Source organism: Larimichthys crocea, chromosome X (genome assembly GCF_000972845.2).
Source record: "Larimichthys crocea isolate SSNF chromosome X, L_crocea_2.0, whole genome shotgun sequence".
In the NCBI taxonomy this organism is placed as follows: Eukaryota; Metazoa; Chordata; class Actinopteri; family Sciaenidae; genus Larimichthys; species Larimichthys crocea.
Window position 1 is genome coordinate 855,809 of NC_040020.1, and position 21,489 is coordinate 877,297.

The 21,489-nt window shown below is 43.9% G+C and overlaps 4 protein-coding genes across 14 annotated transcripts in view; 1 reads left to right on the forward strand and 3 right to left on the reverse strand.

Moving 5' to 3' along the window:
* Nucleotides 1–222, reverse strand: part of shank3b (SH3 and multiple ankyrin repeat domains 3b) — a 30,656-nt gene extending 30,434 nt beyond the window's left edge. For all 9 annotated transcript variants that reach the window (XM_027282488.1, XM_027282491.1, XM_027282490.1 and 6 more), the window contains exon 1: nt 95–222. The gene's annotated coding sequence lies outside the window, so the exon portion shown is untranslated. The remainder of the gene's footprint in view (nt 1–94) is intronic.
* A 3,122-nt stretch (nt 223–3,344) lies between these two features.
* Nucleotides 3,345–6,232, reverse strand: LOC113746514 (uncharacterized). 3 transcript variants are annotated; one of them, XM_027282505.1, is made up of 6 exons: nt 5,922–6,232; nt 5,274–5,433; nt 5,083–5,184; nt 4,850–4,975; nt 4,110–4,151; nt 3,345–3,569 (listed from the first exon to the last, which is right to left on the reverse strand). In XM_027282505.1, exons 1-6 carry the CDS (start codon nt 6,215–6,217, stop codon nt 3,471–3,473), a joined length of 825 nt encoding a protein of 274 aa, XP_027138306.1. In that variant the 5' UTR covers nt 6,218–6,232; the 3' UTR covers nt 3,345–3,470. The 3 variants fall into 3 exon arrangements, 2 of the variants coding, with proteins under 2 accessions (XP_027138306.1, XP_027138305.1); XM_027282504.1 differs by having other exon boundaries at nt 5,274–5,436; XR_003462936.1 differs by lacking the exon at nt 3,345–3,569 and adding an exon at nt 4,260–4,343 and having other exon boundaries at nt 4,121–4,151; nt 5,274–5,436.
* Nucleotides 6,233–7,380: 1,148 nt separating this feature from the next.
* Nucleotides 7,381–17,067, forward strand: LOC104935809 (bestrophin-3). The gene is made up of 14 exons (XM_027283624.1): nt 7,381–7,652; nt 7,759–7,921; nt 9,181–9,275; nt 10,728–10,815; nt 10,960–11,105; nt 11,669–11,823; nt 13,171–13,248; nt 13,426–13,578; nt 14,243–14,323; nt 14,633–14,784; nt 15,023–15,113; nt 15,346–15,464; nt 15,576–15,845; nt 15,927–17,067. The coding sequence occupies exons 2-14, from the start codon at nt 7,770–7,772 to the stop codon at nt 16,291–16,293; spliced, it is 1,947 nt and encodes a 648-aa protein (XP_027139425.1). The 5' UTR covers nt 7,381–7,652; nt 7,759–7,769; the 3' UTR covers nt 16,294–17,067.
* A 79-nt stretch (nt 17,068–17,146) lies between these two features.
* Nucleotides 17,147–20,566, reverse strand: nots (nothepsin). Its single transcript, XM_027283625.1, has 9 exons — nt 20,452–20,566; nt 19,710–19,890; nt 19,468–19,585; nt 19,191–19,309; nt 18,810–19,009; nt 18,138–18,263; nt 17,891–18,035; nt 17,596–17,694; nt 17,147–17,386 (listed from the first exon to the last, which is right to left on the reverse strand). The coding sequence occupies exons 1-9, from the start codon at nt 20,508–20,510 to the stop codon at nt 17,210–17,212; spliced, it is 1,224 nt and encodes a 407-aa protein (XP_027139426.1). The 5' UTR covers nt 20,511–20,566; the 3' UTR covers nt 17,147–17,209.
* Between the last annotated feature and the right edge of the window lie 923 nt (nt 20,567–21,489).

Below are 21,489 nucleotides of genomic sequence, written 5' to 3' on the forward strand. Positions count from 1 at the left end.
ATACACACACACACACACACACACACACACACACACACATGCATTAACACACACACACACACACACACACACACAGGGCTGCAGAGAGACTCACCCAGAAGATCACCGACTCGTTCTCCATGATGATAAACTGAAAAGAAAAGGAAGGACTGATGATGGAGAGAGAGAGAGACAGAGAGAGACAGAGAGAGAGAGAGAGAGAGGATGGAGGAATGGATGGAAAAAAAGAAGAGGAGGAGGAGGAGGAGGAGGAGGTGTATCTGGAGACGAAAAGAGAGAGAGAGAAGAAGAACCGAGAGAGAGAGAGAGAGAGAGAGAGAGAGGGAGAGAGAGAGAGAGAGGCAGGATGAGTGGAAGGCTGGTCGGTTCAGCCCACACACTGCTAGCATGACACACACTCTGTGTATTATGAGTGTGTGTGTGTGTGTGTGTGTGTGTGTGTGTGTGTGCGCACGTTGTCTCCCACTCCAATGCGTGGGTTAGAAAACACACCTCTCTCTCTCTCTCTCTCCCCACCGAGCGAGTGACAGAGCGACAGAGAGAGAGAGAGCGTGGGTGTGGAGGAGCGGCCCCGTCGTCATGGCAACGATGCAAAAGAAAAAAAAAAAGATTTGACATCCGAGCATCATCATCATCATCATCATCATCATCGAGTCCCGGTGCATGATGGGAGAGCGTGAAATCAGCTGATCAAGTTTTTTTTTGACATTCTTCTATAAGTCAAACCGACCAATCGGAGCACACACAGGAGTCACATGACGGCTCTGCGTTGAGTACGGGTCATTGATTAGTCAGAGTTCAGACACGTGATAATTTATGCGTGTTTCCATGGAGATTAACTGTAGGCGGTGCTAAATCGATCAAGCCGCGACCGCCGTGGATGTGAAGTGAAGCCAACACAAGCTGCAGTTCCTCTATCGTCCACTTGAGGCTGGCTCCGGAACCGAGTCAGTCTCCATAAGTCCCCATGTCCAAATGTCCAACTTCACAGCAGAGACAGACCCTCGAGATAGAGTCTTTATACGTTAGCTAGCATTTCATCCGTGTTCGCAACAATGACAAAGAACGGACGCCGTATCCGTGATGTCACCCAAGAGTCGCTGTGAAGCTCGGTGTGGTTGCACCAGTCGCCGGCGTCCCGCCTCTTCCTCCGCCTCCAAGCTAATCTAAAAAACGGCAAAGACGCAGATCAATTTGTCCGCGTTAGCGTGCAAGCTAACGTAACATAATACAATACTTCTGTGATGGACTGTGGTGTCGAGGGTGCCGGCTGTTTGTTGACGTTAGCAGACTACATTTATCAGCTAACGTAAGGTAGCGCCGACAAACATCGCGTAATTTGGATTTTCACGGGAAGTTCGAAAAGAAACATTTCGTATAAATCAGTCCACCGGCTGTTACGGGAACCGAGAAAGTTGCTGAAGTTGTTACGTTTCAACCTTAGACTCCATTTCGAAGCTGACGTAAGAGCGTTGATACTGTAGCAGGAAGAAAAGGTACTCTGGACAAACGTCACGTAATTTGGATTTTCAAGGGAAGTTCAACATAACATTTCGTATAAATCAGTCCACCGGCTGTTACGGGAACCGAGAAAGTTCCTGAAGTCGTTACGTTACGACATGTTCACAATGGCAATAAACAGTGATTAATACATAAAATGAATCCAGGAAATATTCCAGAATCTTACACGAACACGGTTTTAGTTTGATGAACTACAAACTGATGAAACCAACTGTCATCAGATAATTCCTGAAGTTCTCGTTGAAGTCACGATCGCAACAAACAGGTTTCCGGCTAATTACACGGCATGAAGGTCGAGCCACATGTTGTAGCCACCCACTCTCAATCACGGGATCGCGCTTGATGAAGCATCAGCAGAAAATAAACCTCTAATCTCCGGCTTCCCTCCTCTGTAGATCTGCTGCTGTGTTTATTCCTGAATGAACGGAGACAACAGAGAACAGATGGAGCCCCAATATCATCAATGGGCAGAATGAGCCTGCTGCTCCGAGATACCGTTACAATGCTCCAACCCGGTGATAAAAGGAAAAGTTTAAAGATGCCGTATGTGAGATTCTGAAGCATTTACTGCATTACTTTTATTTATTTTGTGAAATATTTATGAACAGGTTGTAACGTGACGTGAACAAACGACTGGCAGTCGCAGTCACAAAACTGTCTTGTAGTCGGCTAATTCATCCAGACTCCAGTGGCTGATCTGACTGTTTATTTTAATCTCACTCCATTGTCACTTCTATTTATTTGGTTAGTATATATATAATGTTATCTTTATTTATCTGTGTACATATTTTATCTATTTATTCTACTATTGTACCATCATGCATTTTTAATGGATTTTATCTCTTATTTTTATTCTATTTTATTTTATTTTGTTTTTTTAAGCTGCCTCCGGTGTTTCCTCAGTTTGCGTAGTGTCTTTTTTGTAATAGGGTGGAGGTGGTTGATGGGGTGGAGGGTTGGGAGTGGATGGGGGGTGTTGGGGTTTTATTGTGTTACATGTTTTGTATGATAAGTGCTGTACAAATAAAGTGTGACTGGTGGATTACTACACAGCAGCGTTCAGTGCTACACTGAAACAACAAAACGAAGCAGATAACAACCTAGAAACTTAATTTCATCAGCACAACCTAACGGACCGTTATCGTCTGCGACATCACGGCTCAGTATTTCTTAAAGATGTCGTTTAATTAATCAGAGGACAGTTTTTATACATAGCTCCCTCACGTACATCATAATAACTCCTAATGATGTCATTAATCATCAAACCAAGCTGGACCTGAATCAGAATAACAAAACAGGCGAGAAACTTTACTGTAGGACATCTCAACTGTCTGACTGTAGTCAGCTGGTGCAGAGTTACAGCGCCCTCAGCTGGACAAGAGTCTGTACTTTTGAACAGAAAAAACCATGAAACCACTTCATAATATTCTCTGAAATTTGATGTTTAAATATGCAAATGAGATCTTACCTAATCAGCGGTTTCTAAGCCACAAATCTTCAGCAGTTTAAATGCCAGAGCACGATTTATACATTTGATAATGGACAAAATTTACTTTTTTTTTAAAATGGCGGTTGACATTTTCTGATTCATGTCCTGATAAAACAGATATCTAAAAGGTTTGAACCTGGATTTATCCAAACTTCACATTCCTGCTCTGGAAATTTATGCAAAATAATGAATTTTCCCCGTGACATCAGATAATACGTCTATTATTTATACCGTCAGCGACGGGGAGCTGTGCAGGTATTTGGAAAACCTCAGAGTGTCAGAATTGACCTCATGATGGCGCTAGAGGACGAGTCAAAGAGTCGTGATGTCATCCTGCTGTTTGATCAGAGTTCGTTTATTTATTAAAAAAAAAACATTCAGACAACGTAAATGAAACATTTCATAGAAACTAAATACAAAGTTAACAGCTCAGCTACTCAGTAATCTGATTACAGTTCCTTTATGTCTCTTTGTGTCCCTTCAGTAACAGGTCCATGTACGCTCCGGTCACCAGACTCTCCCTCGACACTCCCAGCTTCTCCATCAGATCCTCGGCAACCTGAAGAAAAAGATCAAATCAAACTTTTTGACCCGAGACGAGTGCTGACGAAGATACCGGAGAGATAAACAGATTGGTACTGATCCACAGTCAGACCAGCATGAAGCTGAACAACGTCCTGCTGATCCTCCGGATCTTCTCTAACCTCCAACCGTCAGTTTGGATCCAAACTAACTAAGCGATCGAAGCAGCAGCTCTCATTTCTGTCGTGAAGTCTGGTGGAGAACAGATGTTTGTTTTCTACCAGATGTCATAGATAAAAAAAAAGTTTAACTTGCAGAACATCAAAGTTGTTGGTTCAATCCCGCTTTGATCGGTTAGTTTGTTTGTTATTGTGTCATTTTGATGTTTTAACACAGTTAAAGTTTGTTTGGATCAAAACTGAAGTCAGTTGCTGAAGATTGAGGCAACGGTTGACGAGCAACTGCTTCGGTTTCCCATTGTAAAGGGCGTCACGGAGACTACGTCCAGGTCTGTGTTCGGTTCGCTGACTCTGGATCAGTACTTCATCTAACCACACTGACAGACTGATCGACCTACCTGCTGTCCCTCTTCGACAGTCTGCTCTGGACGCATCACCACCTGGACAGACAGACAGAAAGACAGACAGAAAGACAGACGGGTCATTGAGCTGATGAGTTTACACGGACTGAACTCTGGATCCATTTTGTTCATCGCACGTTTACTCACACCTGTTTTTGTCTTTGAGGACGACTCAACTGTGTCTCCAACCTGCTCCTGTCCTGTCTGCGCCACTCAGGAAACCTCAAATCACTTTCAAACGCGTCACGACTTTAATGAAACGCAGCGCAGAGTCCACACAGATCAGGAAACTCGCTCAGGCAGCCTCGGGACATCCTCGACGGGTTCAAGACGTTTATCGTCTATTTATTTATTTATCACCGAGATGTGTGGCGCAAATTTTTAACCCAATTTCAAGTAACTCATCAAAAGAACGCGCTTGTCTCCATCCACCACCCTGATGTGAATATTAGGCGTCGTTTCACGAGGTAAGCAGCAGGTGGCGCCAGTTCTCCAGTCAGAAAACCAGAAGACGAGGACGCAAAAACACGTGATTCATTATTTTGACGGACGCATAATGAATTGTTCAAATGTCATATTTCTTAAAGGGGCAGCGCAGGGAGCTTTAGTTTACTTCAGGCTGATGATGTTTATTTTGGAACGTTCTGTCAACGCTACAGAAACATTAGGTAACCGTTAAGTATGAGAAGGTTGTCTGCATGTTGGTTATTGGTTTGATTAATGTTCAGCTGTGTTACCTCCAGCTCCATGTAGTCTCCCAGTCCCTCCACTGTGTCCAGGTGAACTCTAGTCTGACCAATCAGAAACAGCCGCCGCTCCTTCCGCACCTCACCTTTAACCCCGAGGGCGTCCGACAGCACGGCCTGCGCACACACACGCGCACACACACACACACACACACACGCAGTTATCAAGGTGAATAAATGGCAGTGTGTCACAGCAGAAACACACACACAGGTCTGTGTTTTACCCGCAGGCTGGACGGGTCGCTGGTCGGGCTGATGGAGTATCGGGACAGTTTGGGTCCATCAGTGTCCGGACGCTCGTAGAAGATCAGCTGACCGGACTCGTTCTAACAAACAAACAAATAAACTGTTAGCTCCATTAGTTGGCTTTGTCTCACACACACACACACACACACACACACACACACACACACACCATGAAGTCTCGTAGCTTCAGTCGTCCTTGGCTGCAGTTGAAGAACGTGTCGTGCTGTCTGATGATCGTGCCCTCTGATTGGCTGAGCTGGGCGGCCTTCTCAGCGAACAGCGTCCGGTCGCTGACTCTGGCTTTGATCTCCACGTTGGACGGCATGACTCTACTGAGCATGTGCAGAACAGAGAGAGGACAGGTGATTAAAATCGGTCTGTGGGGGACGTCTCGAAGACTACGTCCAGGTTTTAGACAGTCTGCGGGGACGTCACGGAGACTACGTCCAGGTTTTAGACAGTCACGGAGACTACGTCCAGGTTTTACATGGTCTGCGGGGACGTCACGGAGACTACGTCCAGGTTTTAGACAATAATAGTAATTCAGAGCTAGTCCAAACATGCAAAATTAAATGACATTATTGGGTGGATATGTTAAAATATGATTCAGTTCTTATCCTGTCATTAACTTGGCTGTATGTCACATCACTTATAAAACTACAGTGAACAACAGAAACGTCCATGTCTCCTGAGTCGAGAGGCGGGAACAAGGAGACAACATGTGGCCATGACCGTGAATCTTCGGTAAAACGTGACTTATAAAACGTTATTACACATGTCGGTGAGCTGCGTGACCGTGTGAGAGAAACAAACTCACCTGTCTGCGGGTTCCTGCTGCCTGTCTGTCTGTCTGTCTGTCTCTCTGTCTGTCTGCGTGTCCGCACTTGATTTTACCGCCAAACGAGCCCCGGGGCGGAGCAGCCGGCTCCAGGAAGAGGAGGCCGGGAGAAGAGCGAGCACTGACCGCGGAGCAGCGCGGAGTGACGGGGAGCTCTTTATATACGGGGGCCTCCTTCCAGGAGGGAAGCGCCGTGCGCCTGCGCAGAAGATACACAAGAAGGGACGTGACGTCACTCCGCTCCGCTTCTGCGGTGCCGAAGTAGCAGCCGCCATCTTGGATTAGTTTTAAAGGGATACTCCACCTAAAATCTTTCCCGCCAAGATTTTGAAAATGGTGATCCATAACCACAGTAAATATAACATTGATATATATATATATTATATCTGTGAACACATTCAAGGAACGTTAAACACCAAGAACAAATAGAAATTCTTATATAATTATATTTTTTGTTAGTTAAGTTAGCCCTGTTAGTTACGTTAGCTCTTTTAGTTACGTTAGCCCTGTTAGTTACGTTAGCCCTGTTAGTTACGTTAGCTCTTTTAGTTATGTTAGCCCTGTTAGTTACGTTAGCTCTTTTAGTTACATTAGCTCTTTTAGTTAAGTTAGTCCTGTTAGTTAAGTTAGCCCTGTTAGTTACGTTAGCTCCTTTAGTTACGTTAGCTCTTTTAGTTACGTTAGCACTTTTAGTTACGTTAGCCCTTTTAATTACGTTAGCCCTTTTAGTTCCGTTAGCACTATTAGTTACGTTAGCTCTGTTAGTTACATTAGCTCTTTTAGTTACGTTAGCTCTTTTAGTTACATTAGCTCTTTTAGTTACGTTAGCTCTGTTAGTTACATTAGCTCTTTTAGTTACGTTAGCTCTTTTAGTTACGTTAGCTCTTTTAGTTAAGTAAGCCCTGTTAGTTACGTTAGCTCTTTTAGTTACGTTAGCTCTTTTAGTTACGTTAGCCCTTTTAGTTCCGTTAGCTCTTTTATTTCCGTTAGCTCTTTTAGTTCCGTTAGCTCTTTTAGTTACGTTAGCACTATTAGTTCCGTTAGCTCTTTTAGTTACGTTAGCTCTGTTAGTTACATCAGCTCTGTTAGTTACATCAGCTCTGTTAGTTACATCAGCTCTGTTAGTTACGTCAGCTCTGTTAGTTACATTAGTTCTGTTAGTTACATTAGTTCTGTTAGTTACATTCGCTCTGTTATCTATTCATCGTTCAGTAGCATCATCATGATTTAACACCTGTTTTAAAAGTTACCCTCTTCTCTTTATGGATTATTAAAAGTGCAAACTAAATAAAAATTATTGATGCTAAAGTGATTCTGGTGTGACATCATGTTGTCACTGACACTGTTACTGTTTATACATGTTTATCTCCACGGATAACTATGCCAACACACACACACACACACACACACACACACACACACACGTACAGGTCCAGTGTATTGATGATACTGCGAGCTAGATGTAGTCATGTTTCAACTGTGTGTGTGTGTGTGTGTGTGCGCGAGTGTGGTCTGCTGACTGGCATTACTGGGCAACTGGACAGCATCATGGTGTATGGAAAGAGGAGGCGAGAGAGCATCAGAGAGAGAGAGAGAGAGAGAGAGAGAGATGGAGGGGGAGGCAGAGGTTGGTTGGCATTTGGAAAGAAACAAATCAGGAGAAGCAGCCTGATGGAAAGCACTGCTGAGACCAGACAAAGGAGTTTTTCTGTGAGTAGAATACTTTGAATTATAACGTAGATTCATATCAGCAGAGTTTGTAATCAGGGCTGTGAATAGAAAAGCATGTCTGTCTGACCGCCTGTCTGTCTGTCAGCTTGTCTCAGGATGACCGTCACGTATTCCAGTAAAGTCGCGAACGCCTCCTTCTTCGGTTTCCACCAGTTGCTGCTGCGCTGGAGAGGAAGTATCTATAAGCTGCTGTACCGAGAGTTCATCCTGTTCGCTCTGCTGTACACCGTGCTGAGCGTCGTATACAGGTCACACAGTCACAGTGCATTACATCATACAAACATTTACTTTAAAACACAGTTCAACCTTTAAAGGTCCAGTGTGTTAGATTTAGAGGGCTGTATGTACGGAATATAATCTACATAACTCTGTTTTCATTAGTGTTAAATCACCTGAAAATAAGATTTGTTTTGTTTTTGTTACCTTAGAATGAAACTTTAATATAGAGATGCTGCCTTGTTTCTACAGCAGCCCAGAACCATTGACAATATAAAGAATGTACGTAGTCTCCATGACGTCCCCACAGACTGTCTAAAACCTGGACGTAGTCTCCATGACGTCCCCGCAGACTGTCTAAAACCTGGACGTAGTCTCTGTGATGTCACAACAGACTGTCTAAAACCTGGACGTAGTCTCTGTGACGTCACAACAGACTGTTTAAAACCTGGACGTGGTCTTTGTGACGTCCCCGCAGACTGTCTAAAACCTGGACGTAGTCTCTGTGACCCCCCCGCAGACTGTCTAAAACCTGGACGTAGTCTCCGTGACGTCCCCCACAGACTGTCTAAAACCTGGACGCAGTCTCCGTGACGGAGGTGCCATAGAGCTTCATTAAAAACACTTCAGAGAGCCTCGCTGTTCATCACCATGAACACTGTAGTTTATTTTGACTCACACACGCCGTCCTGCTGCCACAAACATGGATTAATCCACTGCTGAAAATAGTCCCTGACAAATGTGCTATTTCATCTTGATAAAAACTACAACAGGGAACATTTTTTAAAGCATGAAATTAAATATTTGTGTTTTGGGGGTTCGGAAATGTGATATCTTTTAGTAACAGAGGCTGTTTTGTGCTGTACTAGAACAAAACCCAATGCATGATGAAGGTCTATGAGCCAAATCATCAGTCATCATCATATTGTCACCAGAATCAACACAAAATTCTGGTTTCTTGTAGGTTTAAAGGTCCAGTGTGTGGCACCTCGCCATGAACCAAATGAATACTCTCAGTCGTCTCTCCCTCGTCTTCTAAACATGTAGGGAAAACTCTGGCTGTGGAAAGTATGTAGATCAGTGTTTGAAGTGTTGGAAGAGGACCGCTCTCACTGTAGATACAACAGGCTATAACAAACAAAGGTTATTATACACTAATGAAAACATACAAATGGATATTGTATTCCATTCCTGAAAAGAAATACTCTTACTAAATGTTACACACTGGACCTTTAAGTACAAGACTTGAGTAAATGTACTTGTTATGACGTCTTTGTCCTCTGTGCTGCAGGCTCGTCCTCTCTGAAGATCAGAAGAGATTGTTTGAGAAACTTTCCATGTACTGCGATAAATACGCAGAGCAGATCCCCGTCACCTTCGTTCTAGGTATGTGTCTCTGTTTACTGACTGTTTACTGACTACTTACTACTGTCTCTGTGACGTCTCCATAGACGGTCTAAAACCTGGACGTAGTCTCCGTGACGTACCCACAGACTGTCTAAAACCTGGACGTAGTCTCCGTGACGTCCCCGCAGACGGTCTAAAACCTGGACGTAGTCTCCGTGACGTCCCCGCAGACTGTCTAAAACCTGGATGTAGTCTCCGTACACTATTTTACTTTTGTATAACTTTAACTTTCACTTTTGAATTCTATTTAAATTTACATTTTTTCTTTATCATTCTTCTTCTTATGTGTCCTTTTTCATCCGACACGTTTCATTGTACCGTTGACCCGGTGTGAATCCACATACGTCAAACAAAACCAAAAGCTGGACTGACTGAATCATGACAGGAGCCCGGTACAATAAGACGATCATTATCCGTCTCATTATCCGTCTCATTATCTCTCCAGATTTCACTCCCCTGATGGACTGCTAATGGTTTACAGACTTGTCACATTCTCTGGGGATCAAAGAACACAGTCGGGATGTGTTATTATTAATAATCACGGGAGGAGCCGGGCTAACAATAGTCTTCTGAGAATAGAGCTTAACACTGAGTCACACTGACTGACTGACATGTTTGGATGCAGTACTGTGGACTGTAAACCACTAAACCATTACTTGAAGACACTTGACTAAGTACATTTACTCGAGAATGCACAAGTATTTCAATGTTATGCTGAGGCGGCTGAATGACGACAAACCACCTGTAACCACACCCACCTGTCAATCAAAGCGTCCACACTCTTAACCCTGCATAACTTTAAGCCTTAATATAATGTGAACAGGTGAGTTGTATATAAATTCACCCTCAGTACAGTTGTCATGAACGGGGAAATTAGCTACAGAGACCAAAACTGTTTTTTGTACCAGGCTGTAAACATGTTTATTTCTGCTGTGAAGTTGGACATTTGGACATGGGGACTTATGGAGACTGACTCACTTCTGGAGCCAGCCTCAAGTGGACGACACAGCTAAACTGAAACTTACCTAAAATCCATACAATAATAGTTTTCATATATCTCTAGAGAGAGTATGACGGACAGACAGACAGACAGGCAGACAGACAGACAGGCAGACAGACAGGGTGTTTGGTTGCCTCATTAGCAGGCTGCTAATGGATACAGATCATTAAAGAGCTCAGAAAGGCTAAAAGCAGGATGAGTGTTTGTGCATCTGATCTCCACCCTGATTCCCACTAATAGTCAGCTCACAGTATCTGTATGTTTCCAGGATGCTATGTATTCACACGGTATCGTTTAGTCGTTGTGTTCAACGAGTCCAACTCAACTGTCAGCTGTCCATATCTGAACATGCTACACCCTAAACACAACATTAAACATGCTAACAAACGCTAAAAGAGACTCAGTGTTGTTGTTTCTCGTCTGTGTTTTAGGTTTTTACGTGACTCTGGTGGTGAATCGATGGTGGAATCAGTTTGTTAACCTGCCCTGGCCCGACAGGCTGATGTTCCTCATCTCCAGGTACGTCCAAACTATTTTTAATTGTACAAAATGACACGTGGTAGTTGGTTGATGGCACTTGGGAATGTAGAGCGTTGCCAAATATGCAGAATGAGTACGTAGTTCATGTTTGAAGCACCATGTGATTCGTGTTTCCTCCTTCAGCTGTGTTCAGGGTAAAGATGAATATGGCCGCCTCCTGCGACGGACGCTTGTACGTTACGTTAACCTGACATCGCTGCTCATCTTCCGCTCAGTCAGCACCGCTGTCTGCAAACGCTTCCCGACCATGGACCACGTGGTCGAGGCAGGTGAGAGCCAGAGTGTTTGGCTGGATTAAAGGGTGACTAGGGAACTTTATTACTGCCACTATACACAGTATATTTACAGTATAGCTGTGTTTCCACCATCCAGAACTTTTAGTCCCAAGTTAGACCCTGTCTCCAAAGGTTCCTGTAGTCCCTGGATAGTCCCTTAAACTCACCATAAAATCATAAAAGTCAGATAGAGTTCAGCTTCTTCCCGGCTGTTCTTTGTCCTTCCTGTAACCATCTGATCTGGCCCTGGAGATTGGTTTGTTATCGGCCAATTAGGGCAGGACTCTGAGAACAGAGCGGATTGTGATGATCCGTCTTGCTTTATTGGGAATTAAAATCATCAGACTGCAACACAACATAACCTGAGAGTGAGGTCACAGATCAGGTTTAGACTTTTTAGCACAAAGAGATTTCTACTTTTGAATTGAGAGCCATTTACTTTTGGTTGGAACTGTTGGTTAATCTGACAAAACACATCAGAAAAATACATCAGGAACTACAGATTCTCATCATATTTGCAACATTCATTGGGGATCTGTTTGTCGGCCCTTCTGTAGGTTTCATGACTCCAGAGGAGAGGAAAGTGTTTGAGAACGTTCGTTCTCCTCATCTGAAGTACTGGATTCCTGTTGTCTGGTTCACCAACTTGGCGTCTAAAGCTCGACAGGAAGGACGCATACAGGACAGCATCGTCTTGCAGAACATTCTCAATGTGACACATGGGATTACACTAAACGTTTCATATTCTGTGTCCAAATATGAACGTATAGACATTCAGAGGGTGGGCGAGGAAGCTGGAACAATAACACAAACTATTTAGAGAGACGAATGAAACAAAACAAAAAAATTCAGATAAAGTAAAAAAAAATTAAGATAGTATGTTGTGTTAGCTGATAACTAACATATTTAATGGCAACAAAACCTAAACTTACACAAGAAGCTAACAAACCTGCTGTGACTTTTCTAAGCCCTTCACTAAGCGGTTTTGCCAAAAATCACCAAAAACCACGCCAAAGTTTACAATTCGAAAATTCGTGGGCTACGCAGCGATATCACTGCTGAAGCTGTCAGACTTATAGTTTTGGCGGGAGACGCACTGATGCACCAGGATCACCCACCGACAGCCCCATCTACTCCCATGTAAACTGGAGAGGAGAAATTTCCCAAAGGAGCACGGGGCACCTGTTCTTTCTCTCTCTCCCCAGGTCACATTTTTTAACTTCACACACTGAAATTCAGCATTCACATGGTCGACAAGATGAGGATGCTCACGGTCATTTGGGCTTTTTGATACCACCTACCGTTTGGCATTAGTGTCCACTAGTTGGAGGGGCTTCATTTAGAGATTTTCTGTGTCTCTCAGCAGTCACTCGCACACAGACAGAGCACAGCTGCAGTTAATTGCTCTGACCTGCAGCTGACCCTGATTGCTTGGCAACCTCAAGCTGCCTTTGACTAATTTTATTGAAGTCTCAGACCACTGCAGTGTTACTGCAGTGTCAATAATAATGTATGGGTGCGACGGGGCCACAGACAAACACACTCTACATTTATTTACACATTTTATAATTTATTCATATAACACTTAAATCTAATAATACAGTAGAGGGAGATGAGCAGGACTACAGCCAGTGTTAAGTAAAAGTACTGACAATACACCACAAAAATACTTCTGAAAAAAGTTACTTAGAAGGCCAAGGGCTTGTATTTTGAGTAAAGTAAAGTAAAGTACCTCAAATCTGTATTTAGTGTGTGGTTAGTGTTCTTCTGTTGTCACATTAGTGCACAACAGAAGCATTGAAGTGTCCCATTAGCTTACAGATATCTCCTGTCAGAGACAAAATGGCACTTAAGCAGCAGCACACATTTGTACATCCAGTACTCGAGAGTCTAATATCCCTGTTAGTCCGTGACCACATAAACCAGACATGTAGGAAATGTGACACCCAGCTTACTCCCAAAGGGTGGGTGGGACTGTTCAGCCCGTGGAGTCTCACAAATTTGAGGTTTGGCAGCCAAACTGTCGTCCATATTGAATCTATGTCTCCTGTGTCTCCAGGAGATGAACATGTTCAGGACTTGGTGCGCGACTCTTTTTGGCTACGACTGGGTCGGCATCCCACTGGTTTACACGCAGGCCTGTGTCTCTATTTCCTGTTTCACATCTGTCGGCATAACATGTTTAAAACGGATGTAGATCATCTAATCACATCAATAATCATCTTCCATCATTACTATAACACAATCAGTGCTCTGAACCTCCCACACAGAGAGGGAGGTACTCACAGTTGGGATCATCTCTCTGTTTCTTCAGGTTGTCACTCTTGCTGTGTACACCTTCTTCTTTGCTTGTCTGATTGGTCGTCAGTTCCTTGACCCCGCCCAGGGTCACCCAGGCCACGACCTCGACCTGTACGTCCCCATTTTCACCCTGCTGCAGTTTTTCTTCTACTCCGGCTGGCTGAAGGTGAGGAGCTGATAATATTTTAAAGTAGTGGTTGCCAATTTGGCAGTTGCTGTGAATACCACAACGTTCTAGGCATCCCTCTGAACAGCAACGCATTCCAGCTCCTCCTGGAGGATCCTGGGGCGTTCTCAGGGCTAGATGGACTATGTAGTCCCTCCAACGTGTTTCAACAACCAATTTCTGCACTCTGCTTGAAGCCCATTGGTTCCTACTGAAGACATACAACACAAATATAGTTTCATGCCGTCACAAAGTGAAATATATGAAATGATTTGAACATTTCTATTCCATCTTGTTTACCACTGAGATGTAAGCCTGCGTGTGGTTGACCTTCTTTCATCTCTTAACCTTGCCTTGTTATATTAATAACACCATATGAAGTTACTCGGTGGATTTGAGCCAGAGTGCCATAAAAGAGCCACACAAGTAGCGGGACTAAAGATTTAAAGGTCCAGTGTGTTTAATATAATCTATAAAGTTAGAGACTAGTGTTTTTGTGAGTTTTGAGGCCACTGGGTATTGCAGGGTGAAGGGCAAGTTGGTTGCAACCTGCAATCTCGTGGCTAAATGCCACTCAGTCCGACATACTGCACCTTTAAAGTTTGTCCTGCGCTAGAAGAAAGGAAAAACATTGACTTGTGTGTGATTTGTGTCTTTCTGTCAGGTAGCGGAGCAGCTGATCAACCCGTTCGGAGAGGATGATGATGACTTTGAAGCTAATTGGATCATTGACAGGAACCTACAGGTCAGCGGCCAATCACAGCGCTCAGACAGAGTTTAAACACTGTTATGTCTTATTTCAGTAGACCGACACAAAGTAGCTAACAAGCTAGCATTCAGGAAGTGTTGATGTGTTGCTTGGCAACAGTGCAGTGCAAATAAATGTTTAAATAAACAAACAAATCATAATCTGTTGTGATGTGAAGTGTTGTATAAAAGAAATATCACACTCGTGGTCGTGCTGTGATTCTGAATATCAGCACGCTGTGACCAGTCAACAGCTAAAAATCCTTTCTTTGTCATCACTTCCTGTTTACCTGTCCTGTCCCTCCAGGTGTCTCTGCTGGCTGTCGATGAGATGCACATGAACTTGCCTCACATGACCAAAGACATGTACTGGAACGACAGCGAGGCGCGCCCGCCGTACACGCTGGCTGCCGCCGACTACTGCATTCCTTCATTCCTCGGCTCCACCACCGACATGGGGTCAACATAAACACACACAGGCACACACTTTTTACATATTGCACATCAACCGAAGCGATCTGATTGGTTGAAACCAATTGTGTAATACTCTTTGGTTGTTATGGCAACTCTTAGGCAGGGATTTCTGTTTAAAGGAAACTTTTAAAGCACAAGACTTCAAAACCAGGACTCACTGGTTATTCCAGGTTTTGAGTAGTTCCATCAGCAAAATGAAATGAAATTTTTATGTCTCTTGCAGACTATCAGACATCCTGCAATTTGATGATGCTGACGTTAGTGACAGTCGTCCACGGCAACAGGATCCTATTTTGGCTTGGCGCCAAGAGTCGGTAATATAACGTTGTTGACTACAAATGTTCTCCAACAGCTTTGATTCATTCTTTAACACATGTAGTGCAAATGCAATTAAATTTAGATGATAGGTAAAGATGAAGATGAGTCTTTATATGCAGATTATACATTTCTTAACATAGTCCTGAATGGAAGAAGGCAACCTTCCAGGGAAATGTAGATGTTTACAGAATTTATATTTTCAGTCATATTTTTTTTTAATGTTTGAAGGTTCTGGGTCGAGTTCGCCGGCTGCTGAGCGTTCAGGAACCTCCTGACCTCCGACCTCCTAGACCCATCTTCAAACGACACAGCAGTGATGCAACAGGAAGCTTCTTCCCAGACTTCAGGTGCAGTATTGCTTCCCTTAAAGTTCCCATAATTTCGACAGTTTGTATGTTAGCTCAGTGGTTAGCATTTTCTGACTCTGAATTAATTTTATCGTCTGTCAATCCATCCAGGGTTCATCCAAGTCCAGAGGATACAGCTCCACCCTCGTCCATGCACCCCATAGCCATGGACACTCTGTCCACCTTAAGGGAGGTCAGCAGTAACCCTCCATCCCCTGAAAGCTCGCCCACTGCTGTTTTCCCCCGGTTCGTTGTCAGCCCGCCGTTGTCCGGTGACGCCTGTCAGGACATGGATGCTTCTGGCAATGGTGAAGCAGCAAAACCTCAGAATGGAGTCGATCCCTCCCCAACTGAGGAGACACAGGGTTTGGACACCCGGAGGTAATTCATTTTTTAAACTTAATCCTACCCTTCCACTCCTTAACTTCCCCTTGTAGTCTGACTCATTTTTTGTACTTCCAGGACCAGCTCCTGTTGTTCCCCCACCCAGCTGGGGCCAAAGGCTTTCCGCTGGATAAGTAATGTCCAGAATCACCCACCAACCCGGTTACGTGGGCGCCAATTCTCCCTTCAGTTCTCCAGGCAGACGTCCAAAGGGTCAGTCCGCAGCCTACCGAGCCCTAAAGCTCTGGGAAAGCGAAGACGATGCCTGCCTCATTTCCAATCCCGGCGATCACCCGGTCCATCTGCAGACACACTCCAGCTCCCTGACACCGAGTATGACCAGGACTTCCAAGGAACGGCAGGGGCTGAGGACGACAGCATGGATGGAGCCAACAACAACGAAGAGGCCAAACCCCCAAAGTCCCAACCTCCAAAAAAAATATGAGAACCGCTCACAGTAAAAACTGCCAAGAAGCGCCAAGAGCCGATCTCCGAGCTGGTAATGGCAGCAAGAGAAGTCACAACTTTGACTTTGAGGAAAGTTGATTTGAACCAACCAAAGGTCTCTTTTGAAGCCGCATCGGCAGCTTTGTCAGGAGGGATAAACCTGAACCCTAACCCTGAGATGGTGGTAAACCAAAGATCACGAAAAGATAGAAAAGAATCCTGATCAACTTATATGGCAAAAAAACAAAAAATGGACAACGTGGGAAGAAAGTAGTAAGAGCAAGCAACAACCATGACGGCTGAGCGTGACATGCTGAAAGAAAATGCCTTTTTTAAGCCTTACGCACATTAGAAGAAGTGAAAACAGCCATCAAGAGCTGAACCTGTTGTGGAAAAACGTGTTGACTTTGTATTGGTAAAGTTTCTTTTTCCACTCACTTCAATGCAGTCAACATATTCTTCAGTGCCCTGTAGTGGCCATTCGAACATAACTGCAACTAAACACTCGACTGTGGTGACTGCTGATTAGATAAAGTACTCAGGACTACTGACTGGACTCTAAAGGTTTCAAGATGAAACTCTGGTGTCGAATCTTGTGTCTTCATGTGATGACATGTTAATGTAACTGTAACTAATGTATCTGCTGCTGCTGAATCACCAAAAAGTGTACTTTTTAAAGAAATAAAATATTGTGATGAGTGTCCAAAAATGAAGAAATGGCGTCACCATACTCAACAGTCATTGATGGTTGATTGATTGATTGATTAATCAAGGTCAAAGAGTGATGGATAGCTTAAAATCAGTGCTGCCATTTGTGTTTCCTTTGCAAGAATTACAAAAAACTGTCTTAAGTATTTTCAGTTTTATCGTATTTATTGATCACACAGTTGTGTCTGTTATTTATAACCAATGGGTTAGCCTTCGGTTGCATGCTTAGCACGGGCAAAGCCGACGCGGTCCTGTCCTCTGTCGAAGATGCTGTAGAACTCTGACAGAAATACATCTCCCAGAATCCACAGAGGGCCTTCAGCGGAAACAATGTCCACAGCCTGAAACCCACTGAAGCACAACTCCCTGTCGCCAAGCATCTCCTGGAGAAAGACGTTTCAGTATCAGTATTGTTTCTCTCAAGATGAAGATATAGAGACAGACTATATAAAAACATGCATGGGTAGCTGAGCTCATGAGCAAAAGCTTTGAGTCAGAATTTGCTAGTTACATACTTCCCCATAACAACCAATGTTTTTTAGATCTATCTTCTAAGACAAGCTAAAGAAGATGAATGACAAAGTTTCCCCACCTTCCTAACGTAGTGCTCAGCAGTCAGTGTGTACTCTGTTCCTCCCAGGACGAATGTCACATGAGGCAAACTGGACAACCTGGCACAGTCAATAAGGTACTGAAACACACACAGAGGTCGAATTAGCATTCATGTTAGTGTTTCTGTCCCATCTGTCCTCCAGTATCTGTCCAACACTGACACAAAGTAGCATCAACAGCCATCTATGGCCAGGCCTCAGTGATTAGTAGTCTTCAGAAATGTTCAATTTACTATTGGACATGAAATAAGATTTTACAATTCTTTTATTTTTTACCTCTCCTATGTTTGTGGGTGTGGCTCCAATCAGCTGCTGAAGGCTGATGATGTCATAGGTCGGCCCGGCAATAAGGGAGGTTCCAGTATCTACAATCGCCTGGCAACCATGAGGACAAAATGAGCTTGCACCCTGCACTGCAACACTGAAACAGATGCAGAGATCATTCATGTGACATGTTTTTTATACTCAGTGTGAATACTTGTTTTTCTGGTATCATTAGGACAATATTAAAAACGTGGGAAACCTGTCCATCTTAATCTGCCAGTATCCCTTAGCAGTCACAGGGACCCAGTTGATTGGTCCTGTATACAATGACTCGTCTTTTCCGCCCAGCAGTAGTTCCCCTTCTGGGTTGCTGCTTCTTGTTTTCCTGCAGGGACACAAAAACCTTCAAAGCTAATTTGAACCAACAAACTGCAATTTACTGTGTACTCTGATTAATGTTGAGTCAAATACCCCAAACACTTTTTTTTCTTATCTTTTGACGTTTGAATTTATGGGACTCTCTAGATCTTCTTTGAAACCTCTGCAACAGTTGATTTCCCTGGACTGCTTTACCAGATCTCATAAACCATGTCCCAAGAGTCAGAAAGTTGTAAATCCACCCAAATATTACATGATAATAATGCATAATAATACATTAACTAGCATTTCCCTGAATCGGAGAGAACAAACAAATCTGTGGAATAGTGTTGGAGTTGTGCTGGACTGGAAAACTGCAGAGATTCTCTAGACCTTTCTAAAACACTAAAAAAACTTCTTGGAAACTTCCTTCAATCCTCTAGAACTCCTGGGAAACCTTGTAGTTCACCTCTCGAAGATTGGCAACTCATGATCCTTTAAGAACCCTGGTTATACTGGTGAGCTCTAAGTGCAAATACTTGAGAACTTGTATTTCTGGAAATAAACTCTGCACCTGCTGAGGTAGAAGGAGAAGACTGGCTCATCCACTGTCTTCTGGGCCAACATGCTGTCAAAAACAGGGTTCCCAAGGATCTCTGCCAGGGACGGGTAACCCATCCCCAGGACACCGTCAAACCTTGCCATTACAAATACAGAACCAGGCTCGTAGACTGACTCCCCAAACTCCTGGTTCAGGACTTTCAGATCCCCGATCTGGATCAGAAGAGAAATAATTACAGCAAAGTAGAGTACAAATGTAGTTACAAATTGCAGTCATTTAGTCATGTAGCTGATGTTTTTACCCAAAGCGAACTGGGTAGGAACTTTGCTGTGCTTCTTTCTTCTTAATAATATCGTAACATTCAAATGTTTTACAGAGTAGAATAGAATGAACCTTCAGTGTGTCTCTGGCCATGACTCCCAGCAGGTGTCCTGATCCGTAGTGAATGCCAAACGTCCGACCGTCATGATGAAACGAAGTTGACTCAAATGCCCTGAAATGCTTGTGCAACGCTGTGAACACACACATACACAAACACTGAACTTCTTATCACCGTCAGGAGCAAACTAAACCCATGCTGTCATGCTGCCCTGACCCGCAAACTGCCCTGATGCGTTGTGTACTGTAGTGTGTAGTGTTTTGTGTGTAGTTCAGTGTGGTGTTCATGTACCACATGCTTGGCTGACACAGTAGGATGACGGCACCCAGAGGTCCGCTGAACCGGTGTCGAAAACCACAGAGAAGTTCTGCTCTGGAGTCCCCAAAGTGATTTCACCGTAATACTGAGCCTGACACCACAACAGAGACGCAGAAAGTAAGTCTGCAGCAGTATGACGGCTGAATGCACTACAACCCCACCCCCTTCAGTGTTAGCAGGTGGGACATGGACCAGGAGGGAAATGTTGTCCTTACGTCCATGAAGTTGTAGATTTTCTCGGTGGAGCGTCCGAGCCGCAGTGATGGCGTACCGGGCGGGTAGCACTGAGCGTAGCGCCGGTTAAACATGTCGGGGCGGTGTTCCTTCAGGAACTCGTGCAGCCGGCCATCAGCTCGCAGCTGAGTACGAATCGAACTCATCCGCCTCAGAGGGACCCTACAAGTGGGGGTCACATTTTAGGTCTAACAGTTTGGGAAATACATTTATTCAGTTTTTTGCCAAGAGTTATATAAGAGGATTGACACCACTGTCATGGTACTGGAAGTCCAAATGTAACAAAATCTCCGTAACAGCACCTTTAAAGCTCAATGTGCAAATGATACGCTGTGGCTTCAAGGGGCGGCTGTGTGCTGGACCGAGCTCGGCCACCGGCCAAGCTAATTGCTAATCTACCAGCTTCATTTGTACAGTCCAGGCATGTGTGGTATCTTCTCAACTAAATCTCAGCAACAAAGTACACAAGTGTTTCCCAAAATGTCAAACTGTTTCTTTAAGCAAGATAAACTCTGATAAAAATGAATGACACCGTACTTTGAATATTTTAAATTTTGTTGTTGATTGATTATTGATCTGAAACCATTAAATCTGAACATTGTGGGAATAAAGAGAACTTATTTTTGAAATAAAATATAGCAGACATAAAACGACCTTTAAAGAAATAATGTGTAGTCTTTACAGTTGTAGTTGGCTTGTTTTGGGGGCGTCTGTGGTTCCTACCTGACCAGCGCTGAGCTCGTCCATGTCCACATCAACAACAGCAACACCAGCCTCAACATGTCTGTCTGTCTGTCCACGAGTCTGTCTGTCTTTCAGACTGGTGATTGGCAGGCGATGAGGAGTATATGAGGATTCACTGCTGCTCTGATTGGATCCAAGTCTAACTTTGAGTGTGTTGACACTGTGAGGTCTCAGTCACTCTGACCAGATGAGGCAAACAGTTAACAACACAATGAGCAAACACACACAGGGCTAATAACACGAACACTTTATGGTAAAGTCAAGTCTTCTGTGGTTTGTACATTTTGTTTAAGAGTAAAATTCAAGAACTTTCAAGGTATGCAAACCAAACATTTCCACACTCTGGTAGCCTTCATCATCACTATAGATAAATTATATATATTTATTTCACCAGCTGATCATTTCCAGAGTAAAGGATCAAAAAGAGGAGCAATGAACGGAACAAATACAACAAATAAATACGACGACGACAACGGGATGGTTTGGTTTATATGAAGTGTTGTGGAGAACTTGCTGAAGTCAATGGTCAATGGTCAGGAGTTCAGAAAGTGTTCAGGAGCCTCTGATGTCTTATGCTGTATTATTTATTGACGCTTGGCCAAGGAGAATTAGAGACACTCTCAAAGTTCATCAGAAGTGCCTGAGTCGGTCTCACATTCTGCCCAACTCATCCTGGTGGATCGACTTTAAACCCCAAGATAACACCACAAATACTACACGCCCAGAATGAGTCACAGAGAATGTCTTTACCCATGGAGGTGTTATTGTCAGCATGTTCTAGTCTGGAGACACAGATGTCTGTTTACGCAGATTGGACCGTCAACAACAAGCTATCTATTATGTCTATGAAGGCAGCAACAGGTCTCTGTGACCCTGGACACCACAGTGTTGAGATAGACTGGCACCTACTGTTCCCAACCAAAGCCAAACAACTAATACTGCTGAGGACCTCAAGGCCCACACAGGACCTCGAGTAACCTCAGGAGAGGAAACTCCAGAACAGGGAGGACGTAACTT